This window comes from Oryzias latipes, chromosome 24 (assembly GCF_053564925.1).
Source record: "Oryzias latipes strain Hd-rR chromosome 24, Olatipes_Hd-rR_3.1".
NCBI classification, from domain to species: domain Eukaryota; kingdom Metazoa; phylum Chordata; class Actinopteri; order Beloniformes; family Adrianichthyidae; genus Oryzias; species Oryzias latipes.
Genome location: NC_136260.1, coordinates 8,095,411 through 8,107,821, shown reverse-complemented (window position 1 = coordinate 8,107,821; position 12,411 = coordinate 8,095,411). Strand labels below are relative to the sequence as shown.

The window sequence follows — 12,411 nt, the reverse complement described above, 5'->3', positions numbered from 1 at the left end:
ACTTTAACCTTTAACTTTAACAAAAATCCCGCAGCACACCAGCATCCCAAAAAAAAAAAAAAAAAGCAGAAACTCATAGTCTGTTTTGATCTACAGCCCCCCCCCCCCCCCCCCCCCCCCGGCAATCTGACGTGCATTTTTGTGATAATTGTGGCAGAAAAAGCAGGAAGTTGCAGATGTTTTTCTAAAATATGTAATAAAAGTTAAGTTACATACAAACTGTATGTTCGTTGTGTTTTCAAGACGCTGTCCCTTTAAGCCAATGCATCATGGGAGATGTAGTGTGAAAACTGCGACAAAACGGCAGAAAGACTCGCGTCTCTGAGCTTCATGGTTTTGTTCACTTGTTCCACGGTCTGATACCGGATTCTGTGGAAAGTTACACTGCTAAAGACGAGCTTTAGCTGGTGTTTTTGTCGGAACTGACTGAGTTATGAGCTAAATTGGAACAAGGAAGTGGAGACTTTAACCACTTCTGATTGGTCAGACTGATGACATGTGATAAAGCCTTCAAGAATGATTGGTGGAGTCGTGGAGACAGTAAAAGCTGCGGGACTTTTCCTTACACAGTTATAGCTGCAGCTATTTCGCATTACCGTCATTCTTATCAAAATGTCTTTAATAGAATCAAATAAACACAACGAAAAAAGTATTTTATGATCGTTTATATTCCTAACTACTCAGTGTTTTATCAGGACCTGTTTGGATGAACAAAGAGCTGATTTCCTGGAGATGGTTAATGTTTTTAGATCAGTTAATGAGGGCAATTTTCCACGGCACACTTGACCATCTCCCACGGCACACTAGTGTGCCGTGGCACACTGGTTGAAAAACACTGCTCTAGAGGAGATCTGTGTGGAGGAATGGGCCAAAATACCAGCAACAGTTTGTGAAAACCTTGTGAAGACTTACAGAAAACACTTGACTGCTGTCATTGTCAACTAATGGTATATAACAAAGCATTAAGTTTACTTGTTTTCCACCATAATTTAGAAATAAATTAAGTCAAACAATGTGATTTTCTGGATTTTTTGTTAATTTTTTCTCTCATAGGTGAGGTAAATCTATCATGAAAATTGCAGGCCTCTCTCATCTTATTAAGTGGGAGAACTTGCACAATTGGTGGCTGACCAAATACTTTTTTGCCGTTAAACGTCTGTATTCATCTGTCTCAATCTGGATGGATAAATTCTGTATGTATTCTGTAAATATATTTTCATATTCCAAGTCTAAATTGACTATTGAATTGTCAATTGCAAAATGAAATTTCAAATTCCATGATCAAATTGCAAGTTGAATTGTGTTTTTTTTTCCCTTTTCAAGCAACCTACAAACCATGTCATTTTTGTTAACCTTATTTCTCTTGTCCTGCTTTAGTAGGTCTTCTCACTTGCTTAACCCCATACAAAATTAGCTTATATTTGAGCTTAGGAATGTAATGATTTATTTGAACAACAATTCGATTAATATCATAATTTGTTGTTCCAATTCAATTCATCCAATTCATAGTAGATAATAACAGTATTAATAACAGACAACCAGCAGATGTCACTATTTCAAACTAAAATGATCTGAGCAGATGAGAGTTGATCTGAGCCCAGTTGTGTCGAGGTTGTGTCGTTCCACCCTGGAATCCACTGAGCTACTGAGAGGGGCCCATTCTTCCACAAATGTTAGTAAAAACTGTCTGCATGGCTGACTGCTTGCTTTGTTACACCTGTGACCAGGCTAAGTCATTAGAACACCTGATTCTGATCATTTGGATGGGTGAACCAATACTTTTGGTAATATAGTGTCTATATTGAGAGTAAATTGATGCTGGTGGAGGAATACGGACAATATTTAGGGTGGAACCGCCTTGAGGTTCAGCTCTATCAGCTCTAATACATTTATAAGTTAATTATTTGTTAAACATGTTGCCTACCACTTCGTGGCTGAGTTGCTGTGGTTACAAAACTCTTCCACTTTGTTACAAATTTTAGATGGTAAAAAAAATGTATACATTTTCAACTATGCTTTATTTTAGAATAAATTGATGGGGACCCCACCCTAAACAATAAATTAAGAACATTGCATATATGAAAACAATCTAAAGTGCAGTGTGTTTAATGCAAAAAAAATCTTTTATTTCAATGGTGTTCTGTCTGCCGTTCGAATTGCTTTTGTATCTGAAAGGTGCTGCAGAAATGAAGCTGTTTTGCTGTGGCTTGGAGTCCCTATTGAATTAATAAATGGCAAATAGCAGTACCTCAAAGGAGGATAAAAACCTACAAAAACAACCAGTCATAAAGTGTCATTTGTTTAAATAAATCATTGTGGTCTAATTTATTTAAAAATAAAATTGAAATGGTATTCAACTTTTAACACAGACTTCAGCAGATTACACACAAATCTCAAAACTAAACAAAAAAAAGAGTTTAAAACAATCACTCTATCTTTTTATTATTTCAAATATGTACAAATTAAAATATTACATAGCAATGTTTGCAGCTTTTCTTTGGCTCTGTACAAAGTTACTCTTAACTAGCCTTCCTACTCTGGAAGCAGACTTAAGGACACTTAGCTAACAGGTTTTAACTTTAATTCATCGCTCTGTTTTCCTCTTTATCTTGATAAAACTAGTTTATTGCACAGTTTACTCTCAGTTTACTCTCATGTGGTCTAAGTGTTGAAAAAAATCTACTGAGACTCAATAAAAGGATGGTTAGGTTTGCTGATTTCTAATCAGAGAAATGAAACCAGAGACAATTGACGTAAAGGAAGAGAAACCTAAAGCAAACTGACGTTTGGTGGCTGTTTCTTCATTTTCGTCATGATCTAAAAGCCACGTGTAACCAGACTACTACACCCCCACCCCACCACCACAGATAAAGGTTTTCACAGCCAAAGTGAATCCTTAAAATTAGTGCATTTCCATGAATCAGAGGTAATCAGCAGAGGACGCGTCTGCTCTTCAGTCTGTGGGCTCCTGCAAGGACGAGTAAGAAACTGCCCCCTACACGTCTCCTGTGCCCTGCGCCTGGGCTGCAGCGGTACTGATGTACTGCCAGCTGAGCACAGCCAGCAGCATGGCAGCAGACAGGTACATTGGAGACAGGTGGTGGGTCCTGGACTGGGACATGGTGGACTTTCCCTGGATGACAGCCAGAATGTGCAGAGTCTTGTCTCTGGATGGGTCAGTGAGGGAGACCTTCTGCAGGATCTGTCGGGAAAGAGAACCATCCGAAGTGCAGTAGAAAAACAAAAAAGGGCCAGAAAAACGGGACAGAAACCACACCCACCTCCTGACTATACTGAAAGATGATGGTCTGCACAGCTTGCATGTTAGTCGCTTCCATCATGAGAGTGACAGCCTGCCCCTTTCTGATCTTCACCACTCCCTGAAACACCATGGGGTTGTTGTAGCACGATGAAAGAGTAGCTATTGCCATCACCTGGTGGGCAGAAGAATTGCATCTTGACATCAAAACATTACAAGTGATGCTCTGATTTGGAGGTCCCCATTGAATTCATAAATGTCATATAAGGGGATATCAGTCAAAAAAAGGAAAAAAAAAACACAAAAACAAACAGTCATGAAGTTTTATTAGTTGCAGATTGATTTGCATGCAATAAGAGTAAGATTTGGGATATTATGTGCAGTGAAGGCGTTTCCTAAAATCTCTTCAGCATGGATGAAAAGCAATGAAACGTCACCTGTGGAATGGCACAGAAGTTAAAGACACTCTGGTTGTGCAGGCGAGACAGGTAGGCGATGACGTCGGGCACGTGCCGCAGAGCGTCGGTGACCAGAAGGTTGAGACAGGACAGAGCTGACTCCAGCTTGTCTGGCTGAGCGAGATCCTCCAGGCGGCCTGCAAACTGACTCCACGCCTGCACGGCAACACAAACTGCTAATGAACACACTGACCCCCACATGAGCTTTCCAAACAGAAATCCTATTGGGGTTTACCTCTTGGGGCCAGAAGGCCCGACCCTCTTTTGTGTCTTCAAGATAGTCTCTGATGATGTTGGTCTTCTGGAGGAACAGGCCCATAGAGTTGGCCAGCTCTGTGTCCTGCCCAACTTCCGGATCCTCCAGCTGGGAGGCTGAGAAGAGCCGAGACAAACCGATGCCGACTAGACCGGCAACGTAGTGGCAGTACTGCAGAAAACAGGGCACAAGTCTGAACAACCCTTACGACACACACCGCTGCAGATTAGATTTCCAATAATCGGTAGAATTCTTCCAGGGTGCCAAGACTTGATAAAAAGGCAAAGCAGCTGATAAAGCTTTGTTAGTTCTCAGCAATAAACTGACCATGTTTGCAGTGATACTGCTTTCTAGTTTGAAGAGAAAACAAAGCCTTCACAGCATGTAAAAACCACCCAGACAGGAAAAAAACTGATACTGTTCCTAAAACAACGGAACAAACTTTACCTGGTCCCACTCCTTCATGGATCCCACCTTCTTCTCCAGAAACTCGGCCATCCCGACTCCCATATGGTGACAGATATCCGAGATGACCTCTCTGTATACCAGAGCGAGGTTTCGGAACTCCAGAGATATCTGGATTGATAGGATGCACAGTTACTGACACATAGCTTAAATGCAGAAACCTTCCGTCCTCATGAGGACACTGACCGTAGGGAAGTCTGCAAGAACCTGTCGATCCTTCTCCTGACTCTCAGTGAAGCACCAATCCTCTTGGTACAGATAGGTGTGAAAATGAGTCAGCATGGGCACCTTCTTGTCCAGGGGGATGGTCATGTCATCCTCCACAGTGTCCAGCGCCCGCAGCACCAGGTAGAAGATGCAAACCGCATGTCTGCACCATGAAGACAAATGCAAAAAAAGATGAAAAAGGGGATGTGCCCTTTTCAGACTGCAGCTCTGACAGGAACACTATTCCTGGAGAGGACGGATACTAAATTTTGATATTTCAGAATTTTGAAAAGGATTTCAAAATGCAATGGACAAAAAAAATCTTTTAAGACGATGAAAACATGCAAAAAAGCAGTTTTGCAGCATAAGTTAAGCAACAGTGTGGACATTTCTGTCCAACCATGCATGTAGCAGACACGCCTCCAAACTCACCTCAGCTCCCCGTCCAGCGCCTGGATCACAGCCGCGAAGCTCCGGCTGGTCTGGTTCAGATAAACGTAGCACGTCCGCAAAGTCTGGCTCATGGAGTCCTGGCAGGGCAGACAAAGGAGGGCCGTTTGTCGGTGAAAGCCCGCGGGTCTGAGGGCGCTGCAGGGCCGGGCGGCCTCCTGCAGGCCCCGCTCACGGAGCCTCCGGACCTGAAGGAGGGGCCGGGGAGGGGACCCGCAGCCCCGCGGCCCCACCGAGAGAGAGCGCTTAAAGACGGACAGAGTAACCGGGCACTTGCAGCAGGCTCCGGCCATGCGAAAGCCCCGACAGGAAGAGCAACCCCGCAGTTAGGAGACGACACTGCCCATGTGGACACCACGCTGGTGGAGGAGCTTTAACCGCGAAGTCCATGTAGAGGACACGCTAGCTGTGGGGTCGCGCGTGCAGAAAAACCTCTTTGGTAAACCCAGACGCTCAGCGGATCTACAAACCAACGCGCATGTGCGCTGCGTCACGCAGAAAGGGTGCAGGGCGTTTGTAGATCTGCTGTTTTGATCCGAAAAACTCCTCCCACCTCCAGCCAAAACAACGGCAGCTGCGACTCTGCGACTGTTTCCTCATGATCTCTGAGTGAGGGAACGTAGCGTGTTTGGGCACATCGGTGTCCGCCTTTATGCATCATATTCAACACAAAATTGTTTTAACACTATTGCGCATTATGAGTAAAATCATTTCCCAATTTAAAACGCAAACCGCCAATATGTTTGGCTTAGTAGGAATAGATCAAATATGTATTTAATATTTTAAATCTAGACCATGTTTTACTTTAATCTTTAATAAACACCCACACCCCCTCACGCACGCAGAGGAAAATAAACACTAAAAGAAAAAGGTTTTGCTGACACCTACTGGTAAGGTATGGTTATTGCACTCTGGTATGAAATGTTTAATAAATAAAACGCTTGTTTACATGTATTTATAAAAAATAATATTATTCTTTTTTTATAATCTAGTATTGTTTATTTATTATATTTATATTAAATGTTTACTTATTAATAAAAAAGCTATTCAAGCGTCTAAACTATTCTATGTAAAACATATAAATAATTTCAGGTAAATTTAAGAAAATTTGGTCTCATCTGCAATCTCTGATTTGTTCTGTGAAGGTTAAAGATGTTTAAAAACGTTTGGAAAAACACAATTTCTGCCCAAAGCTTTCTGATTTGAAATATTGTGATTCTGGTTACTAAAAGTATCATTTAAAACCTGCAGAATAGTTCACATTTTTCTTATTCTAAAAGAGTTTTTGTTTGTTTTCATATTAGTCATGACTGAGCAAACTTTGGTTACAGTTATCTTACATTTTATCTTGCAGGATTGTAGAGTCTGCTCATGTTTGACCCAAGCCTGCAAGTGGTTTGAGGTCAAGATCCTCCACAGGTTTTGGAGTTTTGCAGGTTTTTGCATCTAAAGGCATTTAAGTTCAGTTTTCCCAGCAACCTCTGCAGCCCTGTCAGCAGTAAATGGAGAGTCTCTCTCTCTGTCTCTGGGTCACAGTGGTGTTAAAACCCAGGGATTAACCGTGAAACAGGCGCACTGCATCCCCTTCAAGCTCATTATGCAAATGCAAACCAAGTCAATGGTAATCTCTGATGGTTTGTTTGTGCGAGCCAACGCGCATGGAAGAACAGATCTAATCAGGTGGATGTTCAGTCCCATCCACTGCCACGCAGACCGCGCAGAGACGTGGTTTCCCGTGATGCTGCTGCGTTTCCGTCACGCGGAATGACAACCGGCTCCACATGATGTAAAAACCCGAATACTGTAGTTTTGATTCTCACTTCCATGTCCAAAACACATTTTTACTCACATAATCCAACTTCGGCATGACAGCTCTACATCCCCCCATTTTAAACCGGAAAAGGTTAAAAATCTCCTCCGGATGTCCCAGAGACTTCAAGATGTCCATTCTGGCGCAGATGTTCAGCCGCTGAAATGAGAACGATCAAGCAGGGGAGATGCTCTCCATCACGCCACCATTAAGAATGCGGTTTTGGCCACACACTCGTCAGATCGAGCGACGTCGTTGATTGGCTGATGAGTCACGGGTCGAGACTTCAGGGTCCTATAGGGAGCCGAAACTTCTGGCGTGATGCTCCGCCCCGATGGAGTGTCACTCGACGGCGGTTTCTGATTGGTCGGTCGATTAGCCGCCACATGCATGCGGAGTGAAATTTCTACTGTCCTCCCAGGAGAAGGCGTAAAACCCAGCAGGTGTTAGAGGATAATGGTGCTTTTTTTTAAAGGGGTGTTCATGATTATTCTCTTGGTTTTATCAAGTTTCAGGCCAGATTTGCCCCTCCTAACATGCAAAATTATTTTGGCCTGGCAAAAGTATATTTACATTAAAATAAATAACATTAATAAGTGTTTTGGTCAGGAGCCTATAACTTTCAACACTTACATATTTGATCTCATTGACCAAAACCCAACAGGAGCCACAAAGTCTTATCTCACCCTTTGGATAAATAAGACACTATTTTGTACTTATGTTATTGTTACCATTATGACAAATATGAATGAAATGAACTATTGTTTTTCGGCATTAAGAAAACAAAAACGAAAACAAAAATGCATGCTGCATTCTCCAGCATGCAGCATGCACAGGCATGCATCTGTTTGTCTTTTTAAGGTCTGACTCATAAAGTTTAAAGTTAAGTACATAAAGTTAAGAGAAAATAATTGCTTTGACACTCAAACTAATAGTACATTTTTGCATTTTGACCACATAAAATGCAACATCAGATGCAAAAACACCTGATGTTGTCTTCAACAAAATTTTAAACGAAAAAAAAAAAGTTTCACTTTGTGAGTAAAAAAGGTATTTTTGACCTATAGAGTAGTCCTCATTTTGTGCATCTCTACTTTACAGTGTAGCATTTCATCCTCACAGAGGTGGCAACAGATTTTACTCAATTTAATAATGACAGAATTGAGACTTTTACACAATAACTTTTAGTCATAAAGCCAAAATTCTTTTCCAAGTGGCTTACCAGTTTTGTCAGACCTCTGGTATGTTGTGGTGGCTTGCCTGAAGACCCAATTACTGTCATGACGTTCAAGCTGCCAACAAAACTGTCACAAGACAGTTGCGAGACAGATTTTTTTAAGAAAAAAAACATGATTCAGTCTAAAATGATTTTAAAAAATGTTAAACAGATCTAAAATATGGATCCGTTGGCTGCGTCTAGGACTGGCAAATGGGAAACCAGGGTTTGATTGATGAGCTTTATCCAGTGTGGGTCCTTAGGCAAGACCTTTCACGCTGCTGCCTAACAAGGGGTCCCAAGTCTGGATCTCCCTGTGCTAGTCCCCAGCCTGGATAAAAGACAGGGTTGTGTCAGGAAGGAAGGACATCCAGGGTAAAAAATCTCTGCCAAACCAAATGTGCGGATCAGTGAAAGCTGCTTTGCTGTGGCGACCCCTAATGGGAAATGCTGAAATGTTAACAAAAAGAAAAGCAGGACATTTTCTAAACGGCTTTGTGGAATCAAATTAAAAAAAAAAAATTCTAATGATGAATAATAATTAAGTAGTTTATATTGACTTTTTTACTTAATAATTAAATTAAATGTAAAATCCGAATTCGGCACTTGGAACAAAGCCGCTCTTAGATCTAGTCTAACAGGTTTCTTGACGTGTTGCTGTTTAGAGTGCAAAGTTTTTTCAGTCAGCGCAAGTCTGTACAATTCAAAAAAATCTCAATTTAATCAAGCAGAAAGGCAAAAGGCTTCAAGCTGTTTATCTTTTCCTCAGGTGTTGAAAGATTTAATCAGCTTCCTCTTTCCCTTTGAGAGTTTATATCAGTTCAGCCTGCAAATGTGCACTGGACTGTTCACAAGGTAAAGTGGATCATTTTACTCCTGCAGTCTGTTGGAACATGGTTACAGTCAGTGCTTGGAATTATGGGGGAAAAGGCAGAACTGGAGCAGTTCTAAGAATATTTTCTGTGTAAAAAAAAAAAAATATTTGTGAATTTTCCTTAAGGGCTCATAGCTGAACTTTAGCCAGCCTCCATTAATCAGTGTGACAGGTAGAGTTAATCTTGTTCTTTTCATCTTGATTTTTTAAAAGGCTGTCTCTATGTATCCCTTTTAGAATAAGTGAAAAGCGGGTATGTTTTAAACTGGAAAAAATACAAATTCAATGACTTATCAGACAGGGCTGGAACAGTGGTGTTGAAGGTTTGGATTCCAAGTGCTGCCAGATTTTTGGAGGTGGAGCTTGGTGCTCACGTGTCAAAATCCCAGATGGTTTTGACAGAAAAATAGCCCGAGTTTCATCCACATACTTTGACATGCCTTCAGTTACCACAGTTTGGCTGGTAGCACCTAGTGAAAGCAGGGCTTAGCGCAAGGTGCAACAAGACTAAATGGATTATCCCGTGTGAGTATGTTTAGTTTTTATAATAAATGAAATCATTCTTTGTACAGTTCATGTCTGTTGGACTCGTGTCCCAATAGTTTGTCTCAGCAGGTTTTTTCTATACGTCTTTGTGGTTTCGTTTGACGTGTGTGTGTGTGTTTTATCCAAACTTTGCAGTAAGCGGCCACTGCCTGATGGCTGTGAGGAGACCCCGCAGTACGGGAAGAAATGTTTCACAGACAGAACAACACAGCACGTCAGGCTAATGTAAGTACAGAAGCAGTACAGAACAAGAAGATGGAAAGTTCAGATGACTCTCCTGGTGACTTGAAAGTAAAATGTTTCTTAGTTTAAAAAGAAAATATTTTTTCATGATAATTTTTCACATTTCAGCTGCAGTTTTATTTATATATGAACCAAAAAGATGGTTTTGTACAGTAATATGAGGGCATTTGGGATTAAAGTATTTTAGTACTTCACATAAATTTAAGTTAATGTCCAATTAACTGAAAAAGGTAGAGTTTAGCCTTTCTCCACACTTTGGTTTAAAATTTAAACTCCGCTGGTTTAGCATAATACAACCACAAAACAAAAAGTGTTTTATGCTTAAAAAACGACTCCAGTCTCTTTTAGGTTTCTGTCAAACATGACAAGCAGAAGCAGCTCCACTTTTATTCATAACCTGACTGTAGCACGTTTTCCCAGAGGTCTTGTCGTTTTTTTCACTTGTAGTCACGAAACAAACAGAAGAGAAAATATCGTGGCAAGTGTTTCAAAATGACTATACTTGTTTGATATTCTACAAATGATTCTGCCTCTTGGGAGGATTGCATGGTCCGATTTTGTGATTGCTGGGATAATATCACTTTATTTTTGGTGATTTCTACTGCTACCCTGCACGTGGAGGAAGGAATCTTCCCAATATTTTGACCTATTTAACTTTACACGTTCGCCTAAATTTAAAACTGTGCTGTTTTCTGATACTTTTATTTAACCCTGTAAAGCCCACTGCATTGAAGAATTGACAAAACATTCAACATTTTTGGAATTAAGATGCCTTTTAAACCCTTTAAACTCCACAAAACTAATTTTGCAATGTAATTTTTTAAGGAGACATGGAAATTAGAGTTCAGGAGAAAATTCACTTTTTTCCGCACTGTCTCAAACTTGATACACACATTTTAACATGGTGTAACTGTATTATATAGTATTATTTTCAACAAATTTGAGTCTTTCGATACAGCAAGTAGTCATTCAAGGAAAGAAATAACAATAGATTAGTTATTATCCATAAAGTTCCAAAGCCAAAAATGTCTGATTTTTCACAGAAGCAGTCACTGTGAAATGAACTGGAAAAGTTCTTCTACTGCCCCTAGCGAAATGATGAAGAACTACAAGGCAGAAAACATGGACCAAGTTATAAATAATTGGCTTTTTATGTTAATGAGAGTTAGGGGTCTGAGAAATGTGTGTATCAAATATGAAACAAAGGGTTATATAGGGTTAATGTGCTTCACCTTTTGTGGCACATTTGTAGCTTTTTTTTTCTTTTGATTATGTGCTAAGTCACTAAATTTCTGTCTCTATTTTTCTTTTTTTTCTTTTTTTTTCGGGACATGTTGTAGTCCCACCAACATGTATGAAGCCTGTGCAAGGAAAAAGACCAGTTACCCGAATGAAACCACAAAGATCGTCAAGCAGATGTCACCCTGGACGGACACACCAAACTCTGTGAAGAAAGTTTTAGACCATCTGAAATCCAAGCAAGCTGTCGGTGACATTGTCCTGGAGGACTCGGTCAATGGGAAATTCATATCCTTTCATCGAGACATCACAGATGAATGCAGCATAGAGGATAAACAGCATTCATGGGCAGTTCTTGAAAAGCAAGAGGAAGTCATCATGTACGGACCTTATTACCCCAACTACAACAACAGAGAGCACAGCGAGGATGTCGTTATTAGGCAAACCCAGGAACTTTTGGAGTCAGAGGATGTTTCTGAAAACTCCAAGGTGTTTATATTCACCCTCAACAGCCCCTGTCTGGTAAGGAACACAAATCCATGCATGTTGAACCTGGTTCAGAAGGCGCACGAGTGGTGGAACATGTATGGAGTGAAGACTCACATTGGCTTCAAGAGATCTTGGGGATTCAAAGGATCTAAAGAAACCCTGTTCAGGGATGTCAGCTGCAGCCAGGTGGAGTGTATAAACCAAAGTACAGATTATAAGAACTACTGTGAAGTAACTGGAAAGATCCCTGAGCTTGATCCTTTATGTGAAACCATGTTTTCTGTTACCAAAAACCTGCTCAAACCTGGACCAGAAAGCTTCCCGGTAATCACAGAGCAAGGGCCGGACTGGAAAAGCTACTTCAAAAATATGCACTCCGTTGCTGCTGGCAAACCAGAGGAAGAGAGAAAACTGCTGATGGAGGAAGTTAGCTCATTGGTCGATACTGCACGAGTTCTGCTTTCAGAAAAAAATGACAGTTTAGAGGGTTACTCAGAAAAAGGGAGAGCGTTTGTGCTCAAATATGCTTTCAGCTCACACGTGTGCGACGCCCTGCGGGCCGATCTCAGACTGAAGTTTCAGGAGTGCTGGATGAAGATGGTCCAGGGAAAGTATGCTGAGTTTGTCAGGGAAACTCTGATTGAAGACTTCAATCAGTGCACAGTTTGGCTTTGTATAAAGGATATTCAAGAAGTGTCCGAAAAGTTCCTGAAAATTGGAAAATTGCAATTATAGAACAAAGAAAACTCTACTTGTATTAGTGTATTATTTTTAAAGGCAATCATAGTTGACACTCAAGGTTACAAATAGAGATATTTCAATAAAAGTATCTAAAAACTAACATTTAGTGCTTGGAATATACTGGGTGTCTTTTCCCTTCCCTTTCCTTTTCCCACATT

General features: G+C 40.7%; 2 protein-coding genes across 3 annotated transcripts; one reads left to right on the top strand and one right to left on the bottom strand.

Moving 5' to 3' along the window:
- Positions 1-2,296: 2,296 nt before the first annotated feature.
- fdft1 (farnesyl-diphosphate farnesyltransferase 1) lies at positions 2,297-7,175 on the bottom strand. Of its 2 annotated transcripts, XM_004083756.5 has the most exons (8): positions 6,945-7,175; positions 5,078-5,175; positions 4,625-4,808; positions 4,421-4,549; positions 3,953-4,144; positions 3,697-3,873; positions 3,282-3,434; positions 2,297-3,202 (listed from the first exon to the last, which is right to left on the bottom strand). In XM_004083756.5, the coding sequence occupies exons 1-8, from the start codon at positions 7,041-7,043 to the stop codon at positions 2,996-2,998; spliced, it is 1,239 nt and encodes a 412-aa protein (XP_004083804.1). In that variant the 5' UTR covers positions 7,044-7,175; the 3' UTR covers positions 2,297-2,995. The 2 variants fall into 2 exon arrangements, with proteins under 2 accessions (XP_004083804.1, XP_078798945.1); XM_078942819.1 differs by lacking the exon at positions 6,945-7,175 and having other exon boundaries at positions 5,078-5,928.
- Positions 7,176-9,378: 2,203 nt separating this feature from the next.
- Positions 9,379-12,355, top strand: LOC105357213 (uncharacterized). The gene is made up of 3 exons (XM_011491942.4): positions 9,379-9,520; positions 9,677-9,766; positions 11,125-12,355. Exons 1-3 carry the CDS (start codon positions 9,507-9,509, stop codon positions 12,245-12,247), a joined length of 1,227 nt encoding a protein of 408 aa, XP_011490244.1. The 5' UTR covers positions 9,379-9,506; the 3' UTR covers positions 12,248-12,355.
- The last annotated feature ends 56 nt before the right edge of the window (positions 12,356-12,411 follow it).

Excerpts from the sequence above, each read along its gene's own strand:
- fdft1 (XM_078942819.1), bottom strand. The coding sequence starts at position 5,388 with ATGGCCGGAGCCTGCTGCAAGTGCCCGGTTACTCTGTCCGTCTTTAAG. Across the intron at positions 3,874-3,952 it reads GGGCCTTCTGGCCCCAAGAG|GCGTGGAGTCAGTTTGCAGG; the intron begins GTAAACCCCAAT and ends GTTGCCGTGCAG. Across the intron at positions 3,203-3,281 it reads TCTTTCAGTATAGTCAGGAG|ATCCTGCAGAAGGTCTCCCT; the intron begins GTGGGTGTGGTT and ends CTTTCCCGACAG.
- LOC105357213 (XM_011491942.4), top strand. Across the intron at positions 9,767-11,124 it reads ACACAGCACGTCAGGCTAAT|TCCCACCAACATGTATGAAG; the intron begins GTAAGTACAGAA and ends GACATGTTGTAG.